At 41.0% G+C, this 13,914-nt stretch overlaps 1 protein-coding gene across 1 annotated transcript in view; it reads right to left on the bottom strand.

The window, feature by feature from the left end:
• CUNH11orf53 (chromosome unknown C11orf53 homolog) overlaps window positions 1-2,569 on the bottom strand; it is a 39,951-nt gene extending 37,382 nt beyond the window's left edge. Inside the window, exon 1 of the mRNA XM_036258266.1 lies at window positions 2,500-2,569. Coding sequence (XP_036114159.1) covers window positions 2,500-2,569 — 70 coding nt within the window. The remainder of the gene's footprint in view (window positions 1-2,499) is intronic.
• Between the last annotated feature and the right edge of the window lie 11,345 nt (window positions 2,570-13,914).

Genomic DNA, 13,914 nt, shown 5'->3' with positions numbered 1-13,914 from the left:
TTCTTTCAAATCAGTGTTTCAGGTTTCTTCTGATATATTCCCAGAAGTGGAATCACTGCCACCCATTTATTCTTAATAAATACTGAAAGTTGAGGGCCCCTACTCGGTTCTAACTGGTAACTCAGTGGTTTTCCAGATTGAGTACCAGTGCTCCCTCGTCCACGCAGTTTGCTTGTATATGCGCCAGGATGGATGCAAGGGATCATTTCACGGTGCTTCTTACTTGAATCTCTGTAAGGACACTGATTTCATGCTGCTTTCCATTCTGGTCAGTGGTTTGCATATCCATCCCCATCCCCAGCCAGATAGTTTCTTTCTTCTCCTCTGTATTCCCACAGCACTTAACTGTGCTTATGAGGCTGTCCACATAGTAGGTCCCCAGTGAGCGCCAGCCACGCTGAACCCACCTTGGACCCATCAGAGATGATGGTCTCTGAGTATGAGCAGCAATACTAAAAGATAAATCATTTTTCCTGGTAAAAACACATTACGAGCATAACTCCTTTCTCTTTCCACAAACTGAACACAACACTGAAGAGTTTGTAACCATTGCCCTCTAGGCTGGTCCTGTGCCCACATTCAAAGACTACTGATTTTTTGGAGGAAGTTTGACGAAGAAATGTCCAGTTCCTTGCAGAAGCATTGCAGATGTTAAATGTCAGCGGAAGAGCTGACATGCACTGAAGCTGAGAAATTGATTTGCAAAAGCTACAGGCTCGTGCTTTCAAGCGCCCTCAAGTACACTCGCTTCATTTGCATAGGACTTCAAAATTGTTAACATAGAATGAAATACATTTTAAAAAATCCAGGAAAGGTTGTTTTCATATACCAAAGATACAAGTCTTCTGCAGATTTGAGCAGATGGTGTTTCAGGAAGGATGTGGCTGGTGATGGGTGTAATCCGTTTGGCTTCAGTTGCTGGTGGGTTCAGAAACATGGCACATGTCAGGCGGGCTCTTGGTCATGGTCGGCATGGTGATGGTCTGGGGCCGCCTGTTGAGGGGAAAACAAAGGCAGGTTTGGGTAGAGCAAACACAAGTCTGCAGAGCACAGGCAGGATTAGTATTTCTCTCCTTTCTCTTGTATCGGGAACACCACTCGGATCCTCTCAACCACAAGGTTCCGTGTCAGCTTCCTTGCTCATTCCATGGCTGGGTGCCTGCTGCATGTTGGGTAGCTCCTGACAGCTTAGCAGACATGGTGGCAGTGAGGGTGTGGAGGGCTGGTGTGAGGGACCCCGAAACAGGCACCGCTTGCTTCCCCACCCTGCCTTTGCCCCAGGGCTATGTATTTCTGAGGCCTCTCTGTGACAAGAGTTGAAGGGAGCAGTAAGGCTGCTCAGTGGTTTGGGCGATGCCATGCTCCATTCACACGGTGCCCAGGGGCCCAGGGACACCCTGACTTGCCTCAGGGTCCAGGATAGGAAGGGAGAGGATTCTACTGGGAGGCAGGGCAAAAATGTGCTAGTAACGTACGAGATACCTCAAATGGAGGAAAGAATGAAAGTGTGACAAAATTAGAAATACAGTCGTCCCTTGTTTATCGCGAATAATCCATTCCAGACTCTAGCAGCTGCACCTGGCGACGAAGGATTCCTGGGGTGCTCGAACACATAGGCCTACAGTCCATTCGTACAGTAATTTTAATTTAAATTATAATACAGGAGTGTATAATTAACCCAGACAATCAAGCATGCGCTGTATCATTTTCACTGTCTCGATCAACTTTTTAATGAATATATTTGAAAAAACTGTGGTAGAGTGAAGCCGCGAAAGTCGAAGCGCGAAGTGGCGAGGGGCGACTGTATATATTTGGTTTCTGCCCTTGGTTCTTGACACAGAGCTCCTACAACCCTTATAGTTTCCTGAGCTATAGGAGTGCTGGGAGCATCTTTTTTTTTTCTAATACTTGGTATTTGATTCCAGCTACTTCCATAGAGCTCCTGCATCTTTTGGCATTTCCTGAGTGGTTGGAAGGTCTTTGTTCTAATGAGGCCACACTTGGTGGCTCCTGGACAGCTTCAGGATGGGGGCTGGTCACCAGAAAGACCAAGTCATGATAGAAACTTGGAACTTTCAGCCCTGTATCCCATCCTCCAGGAAGGGGCTGGAGATTGAGTTAAAAATTGATCATACCTGTATGGTGAAGCCTCCTTAAAAACCCCTCAAATACAGGCTTGAGAGAGCTCAAAGGTTGGTGAACACACTGAGATGCTGGGAAGGTGGTGCCCTCGGGGAGGGTATGGCAGCCCTGTGCCCCTTGCCTCATGCATCTCGTCTATTTGGCTATTCCTGAGTTGTATTCTTTATAATAAATCAGTTAATAGTAAGTAAACTCTTTCAATGGGTTCTGTGAACAGTTCTAGCACATTGCTGAACCTGAGGAGGGTGTCATGAGAACTCCCAAATTCTAGCAGGGTAGTCAGAAGTACAGGTGGCAACTTGGGACTTGCAATTGGTGTCTGAAGTGGGGAGAAGTCTTATGGGACTGAGCCCTTACCCTCTGGGGTCTGCAGTAACTCTGGGGAGTTTGTGTCAGAACCAAGTTCAATGGTAGGACACCCAGGCATTCTGCCAAGAGCTGGAGAATTCTCAGTGTGTGAAAACCCACACATTTGGTGTTAGAAGCGTGTGAGTAGAGCACGTTTTCACTTTTTTCCCTTTAGGTGTGAGAAAGTACTTGTTCAGTGGGCCGGTGGGATTCTCACATGCGGACAGAAGTTTTTTTCCTCCTACAATCGAGGAGACGAGAGGATCGGTGGCCCAGGCACCTCTGAGGGTCTGGTCCACCAGCTTCATGCTTTCTTGCAGGGGTCATAGTCATCCTGATGAAGACTGAGCAGGGAGGAGGGCTTGACCACCAGGGTTTGCCACATAAGGCTGAAGATGGTTTGAGAACAGAGCTAGTGGCTGGCCCGAGGCACAGTGCAGGGCAGGGAAGATGGCAGATGTGGCCACTCAAATCCAGCTGAATTTTCCTGTGGAGAGAGCTGTCTGGCATTGAGGTAGGGTGTCCTGGCCACTCATGATCCTTCTACATGCAGCCAATTTCATGGCCACAAGCTTTCCCTCAAATCCAAACAAAGCTGTTTTGCAAGTACTCTGAGATTGGGCATGTGGACCCTCAGTTGAAGAATTAAATGTGGGTAATAGAGTGTTTCCACTGGAAAGAACATTGGAGATTAGACAGCTTATATTCCTTAATTTGCATATGAAAAATCATCTACCTCCTGCACGCGACCCCAGTGGAAACCAAACCCAAAACCTAGGTATGTGTCCTGACAGGGAATCAAATCTGCAGCCTTTTGGTGTATGGGACGGTGCCCCAGCCAACTGAGCCACCTGGCCAGGCTCCATGATGACATTTTTTTGGTATCACAGGCACACTGGAGTTAAAGATGAGAGGGGTCTGGAGGTCTGCCCCAGGGGCCTGCTCTGGGCAGGGCATGACGGAGGGGTAGGCTGACTCCCAGCCCAGGGAGGATGAGTGGATGGCCTAAAGAAGCCTTTGGGGTTTTATTTTGTTTCTCACACCACTTGGTGACATCCACCGGCCCCTCCAGGAAGCAAAGAGATTGCTCCAAATATCTCTTTGGGGCAGGGGAGGGGGGTTGGTACAGAGTTTATTTGCTGACCCATGCATAGGGCCTGAGGAGGGTCTTGGACCCTGAGCCTTACACTTAAAGACACCAGTCGATTTCTTGAGCCTATTCCCAGAATCCATTAGAGAGAGAATCTAGGGATCGGCGGAAACAGCTGAATGAGCTCCTGTGGTGGTGCAGAAGGCGGGTGCTTGCCCATTCCCACCCCTGACCCTCACACCTCCTCTCCAGTGGGAGAGCCTGGCTCAGAGTCCCTGAGCTATGGCGTAGTGATGGGGAGAAGCAGCGATGGGGGAGCTGAAATAAACCCTCTTCCTAACCACAATCCTTGATTAGCAAAATGCCAGGATTAGGATCATAAGGGTTCCATATCCTGTATCCTGAATGTGAGTTGAAGTAGACAGCTTGACTGTACACATCAAGTAGATTTTATTTAAATAGGGATTTTCTTTCACATTCTTGGCTACAAGAGGCAGTAAGCCCACTCAGAGAATCTCACTTCCTGGCAGGAGCTAGGCCTGAAGTTGGCCTAAGCACCCCTGTGGGAGGAGCCAAGGGACAAGTAGTTTCCAGTCAGGTATAACCTGGTCTGAGATGATGGGGTTGGTTTTCGCATTTATCTGGCCAAAGTATTGCATTTCTTGAAGCTACGGTGCCACAGATTGTAAAGCGCACCATAACTTTGTGTGTCACTGAGAAAGAAGCAAATCTGCCATTTATATGGTCAGTGACAACAGTCCTGGTATATGAACTGGTCACAGAGCCTCTCCTTGCTTTGAAATTCCTCTTTTCAATTTTGAGGGAAGTGATGATTATTCCCGCCTTTAATCACATTGCTTAGCATGTAAATATGTTCATTAAAAATAGGCTTTTGCAATATATTTTCTACCCCAAAATGTAACACACCTCTGTGGACTTGAGGTATTTACTTTACTTAGCATTTGCTTGGTTAGAAAATATGGCGTGTGGTCATTTCTTCAAAAATGAATATTCGTTTTACTAACATCAAATTTATGTTCCACTGCTGTTCCTGAGCTTTTTGTTAACCTCCATGCTTATCATACTGTCCTCTATTTGAAGACATTTTGAGTGACATTTAAATTCAATATACCTAGTACTAACAGGCATCACTAGGGTGACCCCCTGTCCATGTCTGTGTAGGACAGCCCTGTTTACTCTGGTCGTGGCATCCCATCTGGTCAGCGTCCCCTTTGCTATCTAAAGAGTCTTAGTTTGGAGGATCAAATTCTGTGGTCACCTTATACTTGCCTCCACTGAGGTGGCAGCATGAATGGCTGTGACCGAGAGGCAGTGAAACAAGAGCGACAACCAGCTAAACCGCTGCTCCAACTGCAGGGATTGGGAGGCACACTCAATTTCAGAGATGCTGAGATGTGAGAACATAGGTATCTCAGAATCCATAACATAATAAAGAACTCAGAAGATTTGTGTGTCTGAATATTCACTTTTCCAAGCTGCCAACCTTTTCCTCTAGTAAGGAAAATAAATTCATTCTCATTCAGTTCTTCAAATGGATCCCTGCTAAGAGCGAGGAAGCTACACAATCCATTCCCTTAAGGGCTCCTCCTTTAGTGGGGGAGGCAGGGTACTGAAGACCAGCATGCCCTGAGGTAAGTGCTGTGTGGAGGCGATGACCCTGCCCACAAAGTGTTACAGGGTAGTGCAGTGTTTCTCAACCATTTAAAAATTCATGTTTGCCCGGCTGGTGTGGCTCAGTGGATTGAGCGTCATCCCAAGAACTGAGAGATCCCAGTTGGGCAGCCGATTGATGTTTCTCTCTCACATCAATGTTTGTCTCTCTCTCCCTTCCCCTCTCTATAAAAAGTCAATAAAAATATATATAAGAAAATAAAACATCAAGTTTTTTTTTGTTAAACATTAAAAATCTTCTCCTCCTAAAGATTCAGAAAGTGGCACTTTTCTCCCCAATGTTTCTCCTCCTTTTTTTCAGTTGAAAAAAGAATTCTCCTCAAATTAAAATAATTTAAAGAAGACTATAGCTTCCCAAATATTGTCAAAAATGTCTTATATTGGCACAAGGTGTCCATGAATGGCCTAGAGAAGGTGTTCAGAAGGCAGGAAAGGCAGAAGAAGGCATTTGAGCTGAGTCTTGAAAATGTGTGTGTTGGTATGCAATTAAAAGTTTTCTATCAACCCATCTCTTTGACCCTATAAGTTATTATTATTATTTATTTCTTGTGTATTTTTTCTAGGGGTTCTTTATGTGTTCACTAGTAAATACAAATATAAACCCTTATCTGGCTCCCAGTTTAGCACACTGTACATACTATTCTCCCACCTTCTGTTTTTTGCTTCCTAACTTTATTGTATTGGAAATTATTCTTTTAAATTATGCATGGTATTCTTTTGTACGAATGTACCATCATTAATTCAATTTGTTTTCTACTAATAAATAGTTGAGTTGTTTCCAATCTTCCATTACAAATATTGCTACAATAAATAATCATGGACATTCATCGTTTTATCTACATGCAAGTATATCCATAGAATCGATTCTCCAAGTAGAATTGCTAGGTTGAAAGTTATGTGCATGTAATTAATTTATTCAAAAGTTTTTAATTTTTATGAAATTTTTTCAGTTTTATTGGGATAGAATTGACATCTAACATTATAGTACTTTAAGGTGTGCAACATGATTATGTTTGATATGTGTGTGTATTATGAAGGTTGCATACATTCGAAATCTTGAGAGGCATTGCCAAATTACTCTACATAGTCCTTGCAACAATTTCCTTCCTACAGTCATGATGGAGTGCGTGTGTCCTACAACCTTACTGGCAGTGTGTGAGGTTGGGAGAATAATACCTTCCCCCAAAGATGTCCAAGTCCTAATCCCTGGAACCTGTGAACATGTTAAATACCGTGGCAAAGAGAAATTCAGCACACCTTACAATAGAGAGATTATTATTATTATTATTTTTGCATTATCTAGATAGGCCCAATGTAATCACAAAGGTCCTTGAAAGTAGAAGAGGGAGGTGTGAGTTCTCTACATATTTTGGATATTAGCCCTTCTCGGAGCTGCTGTTTGCTAATATCTTCTCCCATTTGGTTTGTTGCCTTTTTGTTTTGTTGGCAGTTTCTTCTGCTGTGCAGAAGCTTTTTAGTTTGATTTAGTTCCATTTGTTTATTTTTGCTTTTACTTCCCTTGCCTTTGAGGTCAAATTCATAAAATCCTCTCTAAGAAGAAGGTTCATAATTGTACACTTGAAACCTATATAATTTTATTAACCAATGCTACCTCAATATATTTAATTAGAAAAAGATTTTCAGTAGAAAAGGGAAGGAGAAGACTTAGTCAGCGGGAGATGTGACCATAGAAGAAAAGCACAGAGATGGATGTTACTTTAAGATGGAGAATGGGACCATCAGCAAAAGAATGTGGGCAGCTCTAGAAGCTGGAAAGAGCAAAGGACCCGGATTCTCCCCTAGAGCTTCCGTAAAGGAACATAGCCCTGTTGACACCTTGATCAGCCCAATGAGATTGGACATAACCTATAAAACTGTAAAACAATTAATTTGGCTTGTTTAAGCCTTTATGTTTGTGGTAAATTGACACAGTAACAACAGAAAACTAATACATTGTTACCAAATTTATAGATGATTGCCATCATAAGGTGATGTTATCTCACAGTAGTTTTAGTTTACATTCCCCTTATTATGAGTGACATTAAGCCTATTTTTATAGATTTATTTCCTTTCCTTTTCTGTGATATGGCTCCTTTTTTCTTTTTTCCATTTAGTCCTCACCCAAGGGAATTTTTGCACTAATCTTCAGATAGAGCAGGAGGGAGGGAGGAAGGAAGAGAGAGAGAAAAACATCAATGTGAGAGAGACACATCCACCGGTTGCCACTCACACGGCCCCGGAAAGGGGGACAAACTGCAACAGCAGCACGTGCCTTTAGCGGGAACCGAACCCGAGACTCTCTGCGAGACTCTCTGGTTCGCAGGCCAACGCTCTAACCGCTGAGCCAAACCGGCCAGGGCTGATCTGGCTACTTTTATATTGGGTTGATTGTTTTTCATTTTATCAAATTCTAGGAGTATTTTATGAACTGAGATCAGCTTTTTCTGTGATATGCATCGCAAATAATTTCCTCCAGTTTGTCATTTATCTATATCTTTTGCTATGGTTTTAAGTTTTTAAAATATGTTTTTATTGATTTTTCAGAGAGAGAGGAATGGAGAAAGAGATAGAAACATCTAAGTGAGAGAAACATCAATTGGCTGCCTACTGCATGCCCCTATTGGGGATCGAGCCCCAAACCCAGGTATGTGACCTGACCGGGAATCAAACCAGAACCTCTCAGTCCCTGGGACTACACTCAATCCACTGAGCCACACCAGCCAGGCTGGTTTTAATTTTTGCAGTTTTTACTTAGTTGCACTTTTTTTTTTTTTTTTTTTAATTTGCAGGATTTATCTAATTTTTTTTTTTTTTTTTCTCTAAGGCTTTTAGTTGTAGAGTTAGAGGAAGGTCTTTTTCATGCCAGTTTTATAAAGAAATTCTCCCATGTTTTTCTCTGGTATTTTTCTTATTTCATTATTTTTAAATATTTAACTTTTTTTACCCTGATCGGTTTGGCACAGTGGTTATGGTCATGGCCCGCAGACCAAAGAGTCGTGGGTTCAATTCCGGTCAAGGGCAAGTACCTGCGTTGTGGTTCAATCCCTGGCCCTGGTTGGGGTCCTGTGGGAAGCAACCAATCAATGTTTCTCTCGTACATCAATGTTTCTCTCTCTCTCCCCCTCTCCCATTCTGTCTGAATCAATGGAAAAATATCCTCAGATGAGGATTACAAAAAAAACCAAAATTAACTCTTGGATCCAACTGGAATTTAGATGAAAAAATATTTTCTGAATAATTAATCTTTTCTGCATTGATTTGAGATGACTCTTTTTTCATAATTGAATTTTCTGTATATATTTAGTGTTTTTCTTGACTCTGTATGCTGTTGCATTAGTCTATTTATCTACCAAAACACCATTTGAATTATTGAAAGTTTATGTTTTAATATCTGATAGAGATAGTCTCTCCTCTTGGTTCCTTTTTCCCAAGGGTTTTTCAAGTGATTTTAATTTGTTTTCTTCCATATGAACTTTAGACTTAGACTGTCTCATCAAAGAGGAAGAGAAGGGGAGAGAGAGAGAAAGGGGAACAAAGAAAAATATCCTTCTGGTATATTTATTTATTGGGTTTATGTTACATTTACAAATTAATATTTTCTTGTTCAATAAAAAAAATACCTTCTTTGTTATCTTTCTCTAGTGCTTAAATTTTATTTGTATGTTTTCCCATTTCTTATTGTTATTCCAGTTACTTTATCTATTTTGTTGTTATTGAAAATAGAGTCTGTGCTTATACTCCAACTCATAACTGTATATATGAAAACTGTTTATTTCTATATATTAATTTAGCACCTCTCTATGTTACCAAATTCCTTATAGTTTCTAGTTGTTTTAAAGTTATTCGTATTGTGTTTTTCAAATATACAATCATATCATTTAGGGATGTTATGATAAATTACATATCGATAGAAAATTATACTTTTAAAAAAATTCTCACCAAAGGATATTTTTTTTCCATTGAATTTTAGAGAGAGTAGAAGGCGCAAGGGAAGGAGGGGGGGGGGAGAGAGAGAGAGATAGACACATCTATTGGTTGCCTTCTGAACATGCTCCATGCAGGGTTGGAGATCGATCCTACAAACCAGGTACATGCCCTTGACTGGGAATCAAACCCATGGCTCTTTGGTCCAAGGGCTTACACTCTAACTGCTGAGCTATACTAGCCAGGGTGAAATTATACTTTTATTCTCAATTTTTAATTTTATTTGAGTAGAGTTGAGCAAAGTAGGCTATTATGACTTTCCTCTAATTTCTTCTTTATTTGTGGTGGTATCTCACTTATTTATTTTTATGTATATCAGTGCTTTATCTTTTTGTTAACTAGGTTAACCAGCAGTTAATTTAAAAAAAAAAACACACACACACATCTTTTTATCCATTTATTAGTTCTATTTTATAATACACTAATTTATGCTTTATTCATTTTTTACTTCTACTTGCCTTTGGTTTATTTTGTTGTTCCTTTACTGACTTTCTATATTCTTTTTCTAACTTTCCTAACTGACGGATTAACACATTTGTTTAACCTAGTTTATGAAAATACTCTTGGAAGCTCTGACTTATACACCAAATATCAGATTAAATGTTTCCTCCACCTGCACCCTCCTTGAGTTCCCTTCATTTTTTAAAAACTTACTTTATTAATTTGTTTTTGTTTACAGATGTTTCTCCTTTTCCCCCCATTGACACCTAACTCCCCACCCCACCCCGCCTCATCCCCAGCTTTGTTGTCTGTGTCCATTGGTTATGCATACATGCATATAAGTTTGGTGGTTTATCTCTCCCCCCAACCAACACCCACTCTTCTGAGGTTTGTCAGTCTGTACCCTACCTCTATGTTTCTTGGTCAATTTGTTCATTAGTTTGTTTAGTTCATTATATTCAACAAATAAGTGAGATCATGTGATATTTGTCATTCTCTGCTTGGTTGTTTCGCTTAGCATAATACTCTCCAGGTCCCCCCATGTCATCTCAAAGGATAAGAGATCTTTCTTTCTTACAGCTGCATAGTACTCCATTGTGTACATGTACCACAACTTCTTTATCCACTCATCTACTGATGGAAATTTGGGTTGTTTCCAGATCTAGGCTATTGTAAATAGTGCTGCTGTGAACATGGGGGTACATATATTCTTTATGTTGGTGTTTCAGGCTTCTTAGGGTATATTCCTAGAAGTGGGATTCCTGAGTCAATGGCATTTCAATTTTTAAGTTTTTGAGGTAAGACCATAGTGTTTTCCATAGTGGCTGCACCAGTCTGCATTCCCACCAGCAGTGTACTAGAGTCCCCTTTTCTCCACACCCTCGCCAACACTTGTTTGATGATTTGTTAATGGTAGCCATTCTGACAGGTGTGAGATGATACCTCATTGTTGTTTTAGTTTGCATCTCTCTGATGATTAGTGATGTTGAGCATTTTTTCATGTCTCTTGACCATTTGTATGTCCTATTTGGAGAGGTGTCTACTTAGTTCCTCTGCCCGTTTTTCAATTGGGTTCTTTGTCTTACTTTTGTTCAGTTGTATGAGTACTCTATATATTTTGAAAATAAACCCCTTATCTGATGCATCATTGACAATTATGGTCTCCCATATAGTGGGTTCCCTTTCCATTCTGATGTTTGTTTCTTTTGCTGTGTAGAAGCCTTTTAGTTTGATATAGTGCCTTTCATATGTTCATTTTTTCCTTTGTTTCTATTGCCTTAGGTGTTGTATTAATGAAAATTCTACTGCGTATGATGTCTGAAATTTTGTTGCCTACATTTTTTTTCTAGAATTGTTATGGGTTCATGAGTTACATTTAAGTCTTTTATCCATTTTGAGTTTATTCTTATGAATGGTGTAAGTTGGTGGTCTAGTTTCATTTTTTTGCAAGTAGCTGTTGAATTTTCTCAACACCATTTATTGAAGAGACTGTCTTGACTCCATTGTATGCTCTTGCTACCTTTGTCAAATATTAATTGAGCATATTGTCTTGGGTCAATTTCTGGGTTCTCTATTCTGTTCCATTGATCTATCTGCCTGTTCTTGTGCCAGTACCAGACTGTTTTGATTACAGTGGCTTTGAAGTATAACCTGATATCTGGTAATGTGATCCCTCCTACTTTGTTCTTCTTTTTCAAGATTGCTGTGGCTATTCGGGGTCTTTTTTGGTTCCATATGAACTTTTGAAGTGTTTGTTCTAGTTCTGTGAAATATGTCATTGGTATTTTGATGGTGATTGCATTGAATCTATAGATTACTTTGGGTAGTATGGACATTTTAATGATGTTAATTCTTCCAATCTATGAACATGGTATATGCTTCCACTTTTTTATATCTTCCTCTATTTCTTTTTTCTTTTTTTTTTTTTTTTTTTTTTATCCTCACCCGAGGATATTTTTCCATTTTTTGTACAGATAGCGTCAGAGGGAGAGAGAGGAAGGGAGAGAGAGAGAGAGAAACATCGACGTGAAGGGACACATCGAGTGGCTGCCACCCGCACGACCAACCAGGGCCGGGGACAAACTGCAACCGAAGTACGTGCCCTTAGCGGGAACCGAACCCGGGTCTCTCCGGACCGCAGGCCGACGCTCCAACCGCTGAGCCAAACTGGCCAGGGCTCTATTTCTTTTTTCAATGACCTGTAGTTTCTGTGAAGAGGCCTTTTACTTCTTTGGTTAAGTTTATTCCTAGGTTTCTTAATTTTTTTGCTGCAATGGTAAATGAGATTTTTTTTAAGTTTCTCTTTCTGTGAGTTCATCATTGGTGTATAAGAATGCTGTCGATTTTGATGTTAATTCTGTATCCTACTACTTTGCCAAATTCATTTATTAACTTTTGTAGATTTTTGATGGAATCTTTAAGGTCTTCTATGTACAATATCATGTCATCTGCAAATAATGACAGTTTCACTTCCTCCTTTCCAATTTGAATCCCTTTTATTTTTCCTTCCTGTCTGATTGCTGTTGCTAAGACTTCCAGTACTATGTTAAATAAGAGTGGCAAAAGTGGGCATCCTTGTCATGTTCCCGTTCTTAAGGGGAATACTTTTAGTTTTTGCCCATTGAGTATGATGTTTGCTGTAGGATTTTCATATATGGCCTTTATTATGTTGACATATGATCCCTCTATTGCCACATTGCTGAGTGTTTTTTATCAGAAATGGGTGCTGGATTTTGTTGAATGTTTTTTCAGCATCTATTGATATGATCATATGGTTTTAATTCTTCGTTTTGTTTATGTGGTGTATCACTTTTATTGATTTGCGAATATTGTACCAGCCTTGCATCCCTGAGATGAATCCCACTTGGCCATGATGAATAATTTTTTTGATGTATTGCTGGATTCGATTTGCTAATATTTTGTTAAGAATTTTGGCATCTGTGTTCTTCAGGGATATTGGCCTGTAGTTTTCTTTCTTTGTAGTATCTTTATCTGGTTTTGGAATTAGGATTATGCTGGCCTCATAAAATGAGTTTGAAAGTGTTCCGTCTTCTTGAATTTTTTGGAATAGTTGGAGGAGAATGAGTATTAGATCTTCTTTGAATGCTTGGTAAAACTCCCCCATAAAGTCATCTGGGCCTGGGCTTTTGTTTGATGGTAGTTTCTTAATCGCATCTTCAATTTCCTTTGTTGTTATTGGTCTGTTCAAGTTTTCTTATTTCCCTTCATCTTTTACCTAGTTGGCCTTGTTAAGGGCCCCTTCTTTTCTTTCCCAGGATTGGCACACTGCTGATGTCTTTATTTAGCTCTCCTGTGTCTTCCTTTTCTTTTCTTTCTTTCCTAAAGATTCTTCCTTGTAGTATCATTACAGCAATGTGTGGGTTCATGAAGCCCCACCAGCTCCTTGTCTTAAACCCCATTCTCTACAAACTGCTTTCATCCTCCCGAGCTCTCCCTGCACCTACTGGAACTCCATACCTTACACTTGGAAATAACATCTTCTCAGCTTCAGACTTACATTCTGAACTGGTTTAAAAACCTCTGAGTCGGCTAGGAATTAAAGATAACATTTGAAACTGAAGTCCTTGCCACGTTCTCGCCTCATCCTCACCCTGTCCTTGTCCCGTCCTCGCTCTGTCCTCGCCCATGCTCACTCACACTCTGATTTTATAGCTCAGTAGCAGCATTTCGTGAGAAGCTGAGCATTGACCATCTGGTTATGTTGTATTTCTCCACTTCACCTCCAACATTCCACCAGCTGCCGAATCTCCTCTGTGCTGTCTCCATTGTGGGTTTCACTTCTGCCTCCTTTCCCTTACCTACAACCTGACTCAAGCCAGTCTCCTTCTTGACCATAGTAGTGGTTTTCTATTAGTTCCCTCATCTCCAATCTCCCCCTTTCGTGCACCTATACAAATCAACGTCAGAGCTCTGACCCTTCAGTCTTCAACTTCAAATCCCAAAAGATAGCCCACGGCCCCCACCTGGAGGATTGCTTCCTCATCCACCCTCTACTGTGAGGCTCTCGCCTCCCTCCGAGCCTTGTCCTGCTAATACAGTACATGCTTATGCTCACTGCTTCCGCTACTGTTTGCAGTTCATTGTCTTCATGCTTTGGTCCATACTGTTTTGTCCATTGGTAACATTTTATCTTCCCCTTCTTTGCCTACTGAAATTGTATTTATCCTTCACATCCCAGCTCACATACAGCTTCCTCT

The sequence above is a fragment of the Molossus molossus genome, unplaced genomic scaffold (genome assembly GCF_014108415.1).
Source record: "Molossus molossus isolate mMolMol1 unplaced genomic scaffold, mMolMol1.p scaffold_m16_p_13, whole genome shotgun sequence".
Classification (NCBI taxonomy): domain Eukaryota; kingdom Metazoa; phylum Chordata; class Mammalia; order Chiroptera; family Molossidae; genus Molossus; species Molossus molossus.
This window is presented reverse-complemented; position numbering and strand designations above follow the sequence as displayed.